This window comes from Anas platyrhynchos, chromosome 2 (genome assembly GCF_047663525.1).
Source record: "Anas platyrhynchos isolate ZD024472 breed Pekin duck chromosome 2, IASCAAS_PekinDuck_T2T, whole genome shotgun sequence".
Taxonomy (NCBI): domain Eukaryota; kingdom Metazoa; phylum Chordata; class Aves; order Anseriformes; family Anatidae; genus Anas; species Anas platyrhynchos.
In genome coordinates, this window is record NC_092588.1 from 4,444,229 (window position 1) to 4,458,492 (window position 14,264).

The 14,264-nt window shown below is 40.9% G+C and overlaps 1 protein-coding gene across 4 annotated transcripts in view; it reads left to right on the top strand.

Moving 5' to 3' along the window:
• Nucleotides 1–14,264, top strand: part of TRAPPC9 (trafficking protein particle complex subunit 9) — a 460,345-nt gene that overhangs the window by 141,378 nt on the left and 304,703 nt on the right. For all 4 annotated transcript variants that reach the window (XM_038173943.2, XM_038173949.2, XM_038173944.2 and 1 more), the window contains one exon: nucleotides 12,259–12,401. In XM_038173943.2, the coding sequence (XP_038029871.2) occupies nucleotides 12,259–12,401 (143 nt within the window). The remainder of the gene's footprint in view (nucleotides 1–12,258; nucleotides 12,402–14,264) is intronic.

Below are 14,264 nucleotides of genomic sequence, written 5' to 3' on the forward strand. Positions count from 1 at the left end.
AGGGGAGTGGAGGGGCAGGCACTGAGCTCTGCTCTCTGGGGACAGTGACAGGACCCGAGGGAACGGCATGGAGCTGGGACAGGGGAGGGTCAGGCTGGGGGTTAGGGAAAGGTTCTGCACCCAGAGGTGATCGGGCACTGGGACAGGCTGCCCAGGGCAGTGGTCATGGCACCGAGCCTGAGGGAGTTCAAGAAGTGTTTGGACAATGCTCTCAGGCACACACTCTGATTTTTAGGTGGTCCTATGTGGACCAAGGAGTTGGACTTGTTGGTCCCTTACAACTGGGATGCTCTGTGATTCTAAATATCATACGTCTATGAGAATATGTTGCTAGCTGGAAGATGTCAGTGCGTTTTCTAACTAGGATCTACACAGGCTTGTCGAGCTGCACAATAAATAGATATGAATAGATTTCTGTGGAGAAGAAACTTCAGGATTGTTGCATGTCCTCTGATCAAGTTTCATTTTTCTCTTCTCTAGAGAAAAGTTGGTAAAATAATTTTTTCAGACCAGTCATTGAAAGTAAGTTGAAGACAAAATCCACCCACGCGTCAGTTGTAAGGGAAGGAATTATTTTCCAACATATATTTATATGAAACAATCTTTCTATGTAAGCTGTTAAGAATTAGCACTCATTTCCCTGTTACATGATGTTTGTTGCTTTTCCCATAGGACTCTCGCTTCTGTAGAACTTAATGGATGGTCAAGCGGGATTCACAGAAGCAGGATGGTTTTGGCTTAGGATTTAATCAAGTATGACTAACAGTTGGAAATTTCATGATTATTTGTCTGTTTTAAGCCTCTGAAGTTATGAGTCACTGTTGGGGAGTTTCCTGCTGCATATTTATGAAGTTCTCTGAGTGAGCTGAGTCAGTGTGTTTTTTAAATAAGCATTTGTAATCCTTTTAAGTGTGTGCTAACCACTTAGTTTGGGAATCAAGTTAGCGTCCCTAAGAGAATCAAAATAGTGATTTAAAGATCAGGCACCAGTTGCTTAAATATATATGTATTACATTTATACATCTTTACTTGTACAGAATGTGAATATATATATATATATATATATATATATATTTTTTTTTTTCCCAGGAAAACTTTTAAATTTAAGAATTTGTCTAGGTCAGTTCACCACTGACACAAGAGAAGGAAGTGCTATCATGGCAGTTTTCTGCTGAATTTTTATGTAGTGTGGGTAGTGCTTGGAAGGTGGAGGAGCGTGTTTCTCTGAGTCTCTCAAAGAAAAAAAAAAAAGGAGTGACAGACTGACCTCTGACAGAAAGGAGATTTTGTGTTTCTTCTTCTCTTGCAAAGTGGAGACTTCTCCAGATTTGTTGGCGTATGATGGCATTACTTGGTTTTGCAGCTTAGATTCTAGTATTAGATTTGTCATGTTTTCTTCAGGAAAAGATATCTGATTCAGCTGATTAATTCTTTTGTTCACAGTGTTATTGAACCTAATTATAAAGACCTCCAGTTGATGTTGAGAAAGTATTTCTCAAAGAGGGAAAAAAACCAAAAGCATCAACATACATTAAAACCTGTTTTTTATGTAATTTTAATAGGATATTCTATTACCTTTCAAGCAGAACTGGTCTGTGTGAATACAAATACGTAAATAGTGGCAGATTGAAACAGTGATGGTCCAGGTATTGTTTGAATTGCAAGATTGTTCTCAGAAATCAATAATAAACACATACTGCAGACCAGTCTGACACAGTGCTCGAATTGCCAGTGACTAGCCCTTTATAAATCTGTGTTTCTGAGAAAACATTTTGCGATGCCTTTCATCTGCTTTAAGACCTTTGCCTTTGTAGAACTTTATTTCTTTGTAGAACTTTATTTCTGTTGTTGTGCCATTCGCAGAATTTAAAGTTTGTGCTCAGCCTTCAGGAAGCTTTAGTGAAGATGGGACATGGAGCGGGAAGTGGTGCTGGAGCTCATTGGCCTCGACCACGTTTACGTGGCTGAATTATGGCAAAATGGATCGGCGAAGAGAGGAAATGAGTTTTAGTGTCATCCCTACCTCTGATTCATGTCTGCAATTATCTTCTAGTGTTTACTAAAGAGCTAAGTCCAAATTCCCTATATTGAAAAAAAAAAAAAAAAAAGTGAGGAAGTCATGTAACACTGTGTTTCTTGAGAGAACTGTATGTTTTAATAATGTGAGTGAATGCTTGGTTGCTTGGCATATTAGCTGCAGGATAACATGCCCAGCAAAAGAAAGCAGATGGATTAGAATGGAAGGCATTGCCGTTCTGCAACTCTGGGACCTGATTTCTAGCTAGAATCTGGCGTGTTTGATTTCTGAAGCTTTAATCTCTGAAAACAAGTTTCATTATGTTTTCATTTCATTAGTTTTTGCCATCGTATTAAGAGTAGGAATTTGCAATATTCATTCCAGATAAAACTCATTAAATCAGTGATAAATTTAGCTCAATAAGTTTACAGATTTTGAAAATGATTGTGCTGCTAGAGCCTCTATTTCCAACCCGAGGAGCAGCTGAAAAATCTGAAGTACTCAGTCTTCCATATTTTTATGTTAATGGCTGTGCTGAATAAACAGATCTATTGATTAAGTTGTTCAAGCATCCCTGTTTTAAAATCCCTTTTTCACTTGTTCCTACTTTTGAATAATCAATTAATTTGGCTTATCCCTCTTAATCACAGGAATTCCTGAAAAAAATGAGGATTGTTTATCACAAGCATACAGAAGAGCTCTCATGTGGAAATCTGATCGCTCAATTTCAAGGATCTTTTGTCGTAGAGTAGAATTTTTCTGATGTTGTAGATGTATGCATTCTTTTTAAGGTACTTCAGCCATTGCAGCAGCAATTTTTGTCTTTTGAGGGTGTAGGTATCGCTTTTATTTAGAGTACAATACAGCAATAGAATAAAAAGTGAGTGTACGGATAGTGGATGGAGCTGGGTTCTTCAGACCATCATGAGCAGCGGATGGATTTGGCATCTTCAGGAAACCATTTATACTTCTTGTGTGCTCGTTTATGGGATGGATTTGTGTGCTATAAAATAGAAATTCTAAATTTCGCTTGGACCTGTGTCAGGCCGTATGCCCATAGGGGGATGCATGGAGCTATTCCTTCTTTGTCTGACATATTGTATTCATATCTAAGGTGTCTTTGACAGTTGGTTGACTTGGAGAAGTTAAGCTTCATTGTGTAGCAGCTGATTTTATAATAAGGTATGTGTGTTGGGATATTGTTAAGGTATTTCCTTTGTGAAAAGCAGTATTGGTTATCAAATCTATCTGAATTCTTCAAAGCATCGACTGAGACCAAGAACAAAGGGAAAGTTGTTGATTACTGCTTAGTTTGATTCTTAAAGTACCTAAAGCCTCACGAAAGGCTGTTGGAGAGAAACAGATATTCTGTGAGGTGAAAGTGAAGGTCCCACCAGGAGTCAAGAGCTTGGTAAAGGTAGGATAAATGGGCCATTGGCTCACTAAGAAAGTCGCCTCCAGCATGTTTCTAGGGATCATTATTGTGCCTTTGTCCTTCATATAATCTGGGTAATTTGGGGATGAGGATTTTATCACAGGCTATTAAGAGTAGCATATATGAAAACCAGCTTTTAAAGTTGATGGGAGTATCCTGTGATAGAGGTGGGTTGTTACAACTTGAGGTGAGGGTCGGTACTGATCCACATGTGCCTGGAGAAAATGCAGTCTTAATTCCAAATACATAATGATGGACTTTGAGTTAACGATCACCATTCAGGAAAGAGATCTTGGAGGGATGAGACAGTGTGAAAATGTGAATTTAATTTGGAATAGCAATGGGAAAAGGCAGATGGAATATTAGGAATATCAGAAATAAAGGAATAGAGAGTGGAACAAAACATGGCTTCTGGATTTACCCCACTGCTTGTCTAATTCCTGTTTCTCACAAAGTAGGTAGAAGTAGAAGGAACGGAGAAGAGATGGGCTAGCGTTGAGGAAGTGTGAAGCAGCAGAAGTGTGCAGCTTGAAAAACTGAAAACTGTGTAACTTGGTAGAGTTACCCTGAGGCTCGCGGGTTTTGGAGCCCAGGCGGGCTGGGTGGTGGTGTATCCATCCCCTGGCTGGTGGGAGGCTGGAGCAGCAGCCCACACTTGTGAATAGAGTCGTACAACTTTCCAAAATTCTCATTTGCTCAGCCCAAAATCCACACTGAAAGTTAATACTTGATGGCTGGGTCTGCAGAAGCAAGATGTGGTGGATGATGATTAAAAAAAAAAGCAGTGTGCTCGGTCTCTGCAAAGTGAGAGGGAACTTGCTGGTGGGTGAGTAGCAGCTCAGATCAGATGTGTCACTCTTAACTAGGGTGTCAGTTGTGCAGGGCTTGTTTTCCTCCTTGTGCTGATGTTCTTTCTGGGGCTGTGTTTTTATCGCATCTCGTTATTTCACAGAATCACAGAATTGTAGGGGTTGGGAGGGACCTCAGGAGATCACCGGGTCCAACCCCCCTGCCAAAGCAGGTTCCTCAGAGCAGGCTGCCCAGATAGGCGTCCAGACGGGCCTTGAATATCTCCAGAGAAGGAGACTCCACAACCTCCCTGGGCAGCCTGGCCCAGTGCTCCGTCACCCTCACCGTGAAGAAGTTCTTCTGTGTGTTGGTGCAGAACAGCCTGGGCTCCATTTTGTGGCCATTGCCCCTTGTCCTGTCCCCACAATCCACTGAAAAGAGGTTGGCCAAATCCCTCTGTCTCCCCCACTGAAAATATTTGTAAACATTCATAAGATCCCCTCTCAGTCTTCTCTTCTCCAGGCTGAACAGGCCCAGGTCTCTCAGCCTTTCCTCACAGGGAAGCTGCTCCAGGCCCCGTATCATCTTTGTGGCCCTCCACTGGACTCTTTCCAGCATACCCCTGTCATTTTTGTACCATTTTATCCACCTCCCATGGGTGCGTTCTTTCAGCGTGAAGTTATCTGTCAGCTTCTTGTACCTTTCCATTTGGGGACCCGGCTACAGGGCGTAAAGGACAGGTTTCAGTGAGGAAATGCATTCAGAGATGTACTGTAGCTTCTTTACAGCAACTAGCATCTTATATGGCCATCCCAGGGAGAATCAGGCTGAGTTGTGGGTCTTCAAATAAAAAGCATTTCCCTTTCAAAGGGTGTACGTGTGGGAAGCTGTTCGTCAGCATCCATCCCTGCACTTAACTCTCCTTATGAACCTTTCTGCTTTGTGCAGAAACAAAACTCTGGGTGGGAATGTTCCAAATCAAAATTATTTGCATCTAAATTCCTTCTGGTTTCTCATCCACGTCTGGACTGAGAAGGAGATGCTGTGACGGCCGTGGTCAGTAGTCTTGCACCTAAGTTGACAGAGGTCAAACTTTTGAGGCAGTTGTGAAGATGCATCAGCATTTGGCTGCCATATTATTGCCCTGCAGGCCTGGCCGCAGGCCTCTTTAATTAAAGGGAGCAGAATTCTGTGATTAATATTACAAGAAAAAGTAAGCATTGTATTGCTTCAGTGTTTCCAGAGGGCAACTGAACCCTAGGAGGGAAGACTGTCCAGAGAAATAATGCTCTGTGCTCCTATCTTTTTCCCATCTTTTGGAAGCAACAACTTGTGTTCTAGCTAAAAATGCAGAGAAAATAACTTGGGGATGTGTAGCTGGAACAGGCGATTAGGAAGTGCACGATTTAACGTGAGATGAAGGCTCTTCAATAAAAGGTGGTCGAGTATTATCGTTGGTCTGTCCCTCTCCCTATCTGTTTGTTGGGGTGACCTTTGATTCACCCTATTAGTTAATGCAGGAAGGCTATAGTGTGCCTGCCTTTAAACTTCATCTTATTCTGCTCACATCTCCATTCTCATTATAAACACGGCTATTTTTAGCTAGCACAGATTCAGAATATGCCTTGTAAGCTTAAGGGGGATTTATTGAGCTCCTGTGTGTATTCACCAGAGATTCCTTGCTGCAGCTTACTGATTTAGGATTGGGGAAGGGGAAAATGTACTCTTTAATTCCCGGCATGTGCCTGCAGGAGCTATATTTAGCTTCAGCTCCTTGCTGTTGCCATTGTGCTATTTTTACAAAGGGATGCAGCAGTTTCATTGTTCAGGGGCTTAACTAGACATAAATGTAGATGGATGAGCTAGATAAACATCGGTGTGCCGCAAAAATTGCTCCTAAAAGTCACTGTGTATGCAGTAGGTGTGCTGGAGTAAAACTGCACCAGAGCACGGGCACAACAGGCACCTTGTTTCATGGGCGAGCTGTGTAAATTCACCTGATTAAAACGTGCAAAAAAAAATAATTGTACTTAATATTCCTTCAGACTGAAAAAAGTAGTGTAAGAGCACTAGCAATTTGGGCTGGGTTCGTATTTATACACGTAACGGTCTGATTTACTGCAGTGGCATCATTTCTTTTGTTGCTTATCAGTTCTTAAGAATTTTATCATTGCTTCTGTAATTGCCACGCGTGTGCTTAATGGAGTGCATGGAAAAAAAAATTAGTATGGAGACTGCTTGCTGCAGCTCGGTCCTACAGGCTGATTACATATGCACTACAAGATGATTACATATGCACATCCTGCTCAGAATGCATGTAGCGGGGATCTGGCTATCAGTTCTACTCTTTGGTGCTTTAAGGAACATCATCTCCTTTTCCCGTTTGGGGAAGATTAGGAATTCTGATGCGGTCAAATATTCCAGTAGGTTCAGATTTGCTTGATCATTTACAGTCAGAAAAATGGAGAGGTAGTTTCTTCCCTTTCATGGCTTTTTACTTTCTCCTTAAAGATACGGAGTTTGTTTATTTTTAGCTGAAAAAGAAGAGTTTTTGTATCATCTAGAAAATCCAGAAAAACATACAGCAGCTGTAGTTTGTGTATCAGAAAATCAGACAGGGTAGCCATAAGTGAAAAGACTGATATTCTCCGGAGAGAGAGGGAGCAATGAACAGAACTCTTGCTGCAAAGTTGCATGATATCACTGCACAATTTTCCCATTGGTTATTTCAATTTAAAATTTCAATTTATGATAGAATGCAGTATCTGTGAAGTATGATATGATGTTTTCTTCAGGTAGAAAGATTTCATATGTGGTTGTTAACGTGTTCCATTAAGGATCTTCAGTTCTTGTCCTTGACCTTTCTCAGGTAGCCTCAGAATTGTGTTGCTGGCCTTGCTTCCTAAAGACATCAGGGAGGACTAACTCATTCCCAGTTTTGGAATATTACTCAGCTTGAAAGAAACCTTGTGAGGTAAAGGCTTGGTGCTCTCCATATCACAAATAGCACACTGCACTTCTCCCCTCAAATTTCCTTTCAATACCAGTATTTCACGTAAAGGAAGATCTCAGTGGAGGGAATAATGTGGATTCCTGTATGGAAGAGGCTTTGAAGATACCAGCACCTGACCCCTTACGGTCTGCATCTTGCAGTAAGAGACTGGTCAAAACTGTGAGTGTTAAGAAGTGTGTGTAGCTGAGAAATCATAAGGTGTGTCACAAGAGCATTTAGATTTCAGTAATGCCGTTCTTTGCTTAGCTCCCATCTACAGAAATTAACAGAAACACGATGCTACAGATGTTTAGTTGGAGGACTTCTTTTTTGATTTGATTTGAGATTGTTGTCCTACCGATGAGAATTGCAGAATCTCTCAGCTCGTCAGCATTCTGCTTTTCCTGTTTAGTGGTGTGCAGGTGAGTGTTTTTTTTTCCTCCCTGAGTACAGGTGGGCAGGAGAATATTCAGCTTATGTACATAAAGGCACCTGGCATTTCTCCCAACACTGCTGTTAAGTCTAACTTTTATACATCCTTTGTCCTTTGCCAGGTTACCATGTGAAATCAGGGACTCAGTGATGGGAGAGAGAAGCAAAAAATGATGAGCATTTGTCTTTTGTTAGACTACTGTTAATTAAAACTCAGAAAGTGCTAATTTAAGTAAATTCTGGTAACCAAATCAATGCGGGGATGGAACTGGTATGCTTTCTGGTTGTCATCTAACTCGAGGTTTGCAGGACTGAATCTTTTCATCAGAGCAGGCCTAAACCTGGACATGGTGTTTGCATTCACCACCAGGTCCAAGGACTGGAAGCTTTTGATGTTTTGGGGTCCTGTCTTCCTCTGGGTTCAGCTGCGTAGGCATCTATGCCCCATCCCCTCCTAATGCTCACATTCTTGACTTTTCCTGAAAAAGATCCAGCTGTGTTCAGCGTCTGCCTTTCTGTATGAATCATGTTGGTGGAGCAGCATGTTCCAGGTGCTTGGATTCAGAAGCTTGCAGTCTCTGACTCTGTTTTTGTCCAGCAATGCTTAGGCTAGGTAATTTTGATGGCAAAGATGGGAACGGTGCAGAAGAACTGCTGCCCCCATGCAGGTGAGGACATGGGAACCGACTCAGCAGCGCTGCCCCCCCGAGCTTTCAGCTGGCCGGCTCTTTGCTCTTCCCACTTCATTCATTGCCAGGGTCCTCTGCTGCTAGTGGAAAGAGCGTAGTTAATTTGAGAAACTTGTTCTCTCTTTGTCACTGCCAGATCGTTTAATTAGTTACACAACCTTCTTAGGCGGCTGAAATTCCCGATACAACTCTGTGTAAGTAAAACCAAACAGGACAGAAAACAAAAGGCATCCAGGCAGCCGAGAAAAGGGGCTGGAAGTCGGGCAGATTGGCCAAGCAGTCGAGAATTCATCCTCTCCTTCTGGAGCGTGTCCTGCTATTGCATTCGCTGATTTGGCTGAGATGCAGGAGATCAGGAGCATGATGGGATCCGGGAGGAAAACATGTTTACTGTCGTGCGTGTAATTTGATTTAAAAGAGAAGAAGGTAGATGTGAAGATTACACACCTAGAATATGTTACTTTTCAAATGTCAAGCCCTAATCCCAGGAGAAATTATACTCATTAGTAGGAGTTGTTTTCTGTAATGAGTTCAGAAACCGAAATGGAAAGAAGATTCTATTCGGAATTTAAATATTTTTAGTCTCCTCATGCTGCTTTTTTAAAAGTCTTAATGGGGAGCCTGCGATGTTACATTCTGGTCTTTCTTCACGGTTATTGCAGGCAGTATCTGCAGAGCCTCGGGAGCAAACTGCCTGTAGCTAAGTGCTGGCATTTCATCTTGTATAAAATGTTAAGATCCGCGTTGTGTCATTTTTGCTATCCTAACAGAATTCAGAAAAGACCTGAAAATGCAGTGTGTGTGAGCCTCTGTTATAAAGGCTGAGGTTTTGATTTAATTATGTAAAACATTGCTAATAAATATTTATAAAAACATTAAGGTTCCGGTTTGGGGAAAAAAAAATTAAATCGACAAAATAGATCTGTGCTGTCTGAAACACAAAATGCAGCATGTGTGGTGATGCAGTGCTGTGGGTAAGGAGTTATAAAACAGAATCCTCTGGTTCTTCTGGTAACAAGATACAGGGATAAAATCTGAGTTACTGCCGTTGCTAGTACAAGGGCTTAGGAATGAAGATAAACTTTTGCTTACAGAAATAGGGAAAGACAAAATCACGAAGCAAAAGAGGTGACGGGAGATAGAAACCCGACCCGAAACAGCTCCCGACCTGTTTCACACTTTCTAAGTTTCATGAAAGCAAAAATAAAGAATCAAAGAAGTGATTTGCAGCAGTGAGGAGGAAAGGATGTGAATCGTTTATTGATTGTTTGCTCATTAAAAATATATCACTATGGATTCAGGTTTCCTGAGTACTCATTCACCTCCTGCATGTATCATTTCATCATTGGTAACTTCCTTGGTGATTGTATCAGCTGCTTCTGTTCAATAATGGTTCTTTTTTTTAAAGAAAATGACTTTTTTAACATTTCTCATACCTTCAGGATTTGTCTTTAAACCAGACTTGGGACTTCCCTTCCCTTCCCTTCCCTTCCCTTCCCTTCCCTTCCCTTCCCTTCCCTTCCCTTCCCTTCCCTTCCCTTCCCTTCCCTTCCCTTCCCTTCCCTTCCCTTCCCTTCCCTTCCCTTCCCTTCCCTTCCCTTCCCTTCCCTTCCCTTCCCTTCCCTTCCCTTCCCTTCCCTTCCCTTCCCGAGAAATCAAATAAATTCTTTTATATTCATAAACTTTTAATAGGATGTGCAGCTCGGGCTATCAGTGCAGGTTTGACAAGGCCGCTGGAGTAAGCATACAACGGTAGTTAAATCCATGGCTGTAGCATTCAGTGCCTCTTTCTCTGGAGGTGCTGTGGGAGGGAATGGGAAATTGTTTTAAATTGGAGCTTTGTAATCTTATGAAAGTGTAGGATTTTTTTTTTTTTCTATCCTGGAGATAGAAAATCGATCCTTCATATTGTGCGTGGAGTCCTTTCCAAGGCATGTGTACGCAGAGGAGTTTAAAGGAGATTTAATTTTTTTTTCTTTTACATCCTGTTGATATTAGATGAATTCTAAGTAATAAAACTTTCTCGGATCGCCTGAAGGCACCAGAAAAAAATGTTTTCCTCAATCATGCTCCCAATCTACATATCCGTATACACCCTGGCTGGAGAGAGCAGGGGGTCCAGTGCTCTGAATTTCTCCGAGGGACTCCAGATCTCTCAAATGCCCCGCTTGCATCTTATATTTTGGGTGGGAAGAGATTCCTCCTGCTCTTGAGGTTGGTAGAAGACCTTTTGGGCATCCTTGCCCTGTTCTCTAGCATGGGGTGCGAGATGCTGATGAGGGACCACGATGATGATGACGATGATGTCTTTGAAACCTAGTAGTAATTGATGGCACGTAATGGTTGTAATTTGCAGCCTTTTCTTGAGCGTTTTCATTTGGTATGGGATGTTGGGAAGGGTTTTGCATGGGCAGTGGTAATCCTCCAGCACCTTTCAAACCAACCCTGTCTCTTTACCCAGTCCAACGCAGAATGAGCCATGGACCCAAACCACAGTAGCTTCCCAAAGCAGGATACTCAGAGTGTTACAGCAATAAAACGGGGCTTTTCCACAGAGTTTTCACTGAAAATTTCCTAATTAAACATGAAATCCATTCTTACATCCCACTACTTACATCAGTAGTGTCAGATCCCCGTATTTGCGTAGCTCTGGTCTGTAGGAAATACTCCAGCAGGTTAATTGGAATGAAGCCTGTTTTCAATGGGTTTCTGCTTTTTTTTTTTTTTTTATAAATAATTTTTGTATTTAATATTGATTAACTCTCCTGACATAACGTCAACCTGAGTTCATTAACTGCAAATTAGGAATTGACATAAACAGAGTAGACGGGTATGAAAAGAGTGCCCGGTGGATATTTTTGTTTGCGTTGTAAGGTGACTCTTGTGAATTTTAATCAGACTTAATTAGGAAGTAGAGTTACTTCAAGTTACTTAAAAGCAAGCTGGAAATGTGCAAACCATTTCAGCCCTCGTGTGCCACAAAACATTAAACTCTTGATTTTGGTGTTCCTCAAAGCGCTGGATTATGGTTGTTTTAAGATGGTGATCGTGTTAGTGCTTCTGTGCCTTCAGCCGGGTTTAGAAATCCAATTAACAGGTTTCATAAATGTCTGGTAAATCTTCAATTGAAAGGGAAAGGGTTTATAACCATCTGAGGGTTGATGGCATCTGGTAAATATGGCTAGTTTCCAGCAGAGGGTGTTGTCTTGGAGGGTTTGGTGGTGGTGGTTGTTTTTCTGGGGTGTGTTTGTGTCTGTGTGCTGTATTTTTGTAAAAAAAAAAAAAAACAAACAATCTAAAAGCTAACCAGGGAGGAGGTGGGCATTGTTTCCAAATCTTTTTTAGAAACTGCTGTCCTAGCTGACATAAAATTCAGCATACGGTGGTAATTCTCTAAAATGAACACCAGGGAAAGATGAGGTCCGTACGCTGTGTCAGGGCAATAGTTTCATTGCAGGCTGTTAGTGGAGATGAGTGAATGCTTACGTGTATCTAGAGCAGATGCTTTTAGTTTTCTATAACTTCTCCCCATCTGTCTACAGGCAAAAACTTTACAAGTTACCCATTTGATTAAGAAGGTAATGAAGTGATGAATATTTTTAAGAGTGTGAAAGAGTGGATCATTTCATAAACTCCAGGAGGAATTATGTCCAGCTGATTTTGTTCTGTGCTTGTAAGCTTGTGAAAGGATTAAGGCAAAAAATCAACTGAGGGATGCAGTCATTTGTTTGATTGCCTTTTTTTTTTGGATACAATGGAGTGGATGGATTAGGAAGGCAAATTCAAATTCTTGATGGCATAGAAACTTTGTTGCTCTATCACTTCTGCGGTGTAATTTAATTGTACTTTTGAAATGCTCGGCAGTGAAACATAGCTAATCAGTAATTTACTTCTATTTCTCTAGACACTGGAAGCCATTCTGAATTTTAAATACTCTGGTGGACCAGGACACGTTGAAGGCTATTACAGGAACCTTTCACTGGGTCTTCACGTAGAAGTAGAGCCGTCTGTTTTCTTCACACGTGTCAGTACCCTTCCAGCAACAAGGTAAGCCTTGCTTTGACTCTTGAATATGTGACTTATCATCTCTTTTATATTTTCTATAACTTAAAGGCCATGCTGGAAACTTTCAGTGTCATCATCAACATGTAGGCAAAGAGTTTTGTCAACTAGTTTTCAAAATTCCTTCGCTTTGGGAATTTACCTTTGTTTAACTGCAGACTGTGATCAAAGCACTCCGTGTGCATTTGAAAGTTTCTGATGTTCAAATGGTTTTTCAGTAATGTTCATTTTACCAACGACAGCATATTTCCTCTTTATTATAATACCTGATGACTCCTTTCTGTATCTCTCCACTAGTACGGTGTGGTCTGCATTACATAGGTTTGTGTTTGCCTGGGTCTTAAAAAGGAATAAAGTTCCTTTTAATGTGAGGAATAAATTGAAATCATTCTCTCCTTCAGTGCTTAGTTTTGTAAACCACAGAGTAGTTTCACACATCTTAGTGAGTTTTAAAAAATTAAGGGTCAATGTATGTGTTTGCATGGAAGTTCACACATGCTAGTCGTTAAATACTCTAAAATTGTTAAATATTTGTAATGTATTAATACTCTGGAAGTTCCAGAGATGACTTTCGAATAGCTCTTGTTCAAAAGATGAATAACTAGGCTTGTTTTCTTGGGGAAGAAAGAAGACTGAGAGGGGACTTTGTTTCAGTACATAAGTACTTCTGCGGTACAAATACTGGTATGGAGTTAGTACATGAAAAATGTGTTTCATGGTGGATAGGAATGGCATGAACGTTTAGATGTAGAGCTTAGGGATATGGTTTAGTGGGGACTGTTAGTGTTAGGTTAGAGGTTGGACTCGATGATCTTGAGGTCTCTTCCAACCTGGAAATTCTGTGATTCTAAGTTTGTTTGAGAAAACCTCTTCCAATATACCAAAGTAGCAGTATTATTGAAAAGCTTGCCAGCATGCATTGTAGAACTTCTTGTTTTCAAGTTTGAAATTATTTCAGTGCATTTCTGTATTACTGCTTTGATAGCTGAGAGTGAACTTAATTGATCAAAGAGATTCATATTGGTCCCAGGACCTTCTTCATGACAGCCTTCAGAGAGAAACCCCAAAGGTAGGCAAGAAAGAACTACAAGTCTTGGAGATATTGGCGCCATATTTCATTTTTCCAAGCAGAGAAATGAGTCACCAGTATCATACTAATGCAAAAATGTCAAAAGATGGATGGACTGCAACATAGCTTGCAAAACATGAAGTGTTTCTTTCACTCCTGTTTTGTTCTTCACAGGAACAAAAGAAATGATGTCTCAAGAAAAGTACTGAGTCTGGGTGGGCTTTTAACTCAGAGAAACTTGAAGTAAAAGTGGACAAGTTGGAGAAAGTTGAAAGCAAAAAGAGTAATAGAATGTGAATGCTAAACCATCAAAACTGTTGGTATTAGTGGGGGTAAGGAGAAGGCTGAGTGTAGACTGAAATTTGTAATTACATAAATGGCATTGCCAGCGGGATAGGTATCTGTTTTTCACAGCAGGTAATAAAGCAAATAATGGTCTTCGCATGCAGCAAGGAAATTTTAGGTTAGACGAGGCTAAGGGAGCACTGAAATAGATTGTGCAAAGTATCATTAAAAATTAGACAAATGAGATTGTCTCAAAACTGATTTCTTTTTGAGTATTTGAGTATTGTGTTCGGCTTTTGTCAAAGAGACCTAAAACTTCATACCCTTATCGGCAAGCAGGTCTGCCAAGCATTTTGCTACTTGAAAATACAGCACAATGGGCCTGAGTTTATTCCTTTAGGAGCTGCTCTAGAAGAAGTAAATCTAAAGCTACCTGCCAAGTCAGAGCATGATATCTGGAGAATTCCAGGAGCTTTATTAGTGATGGTTGGAGT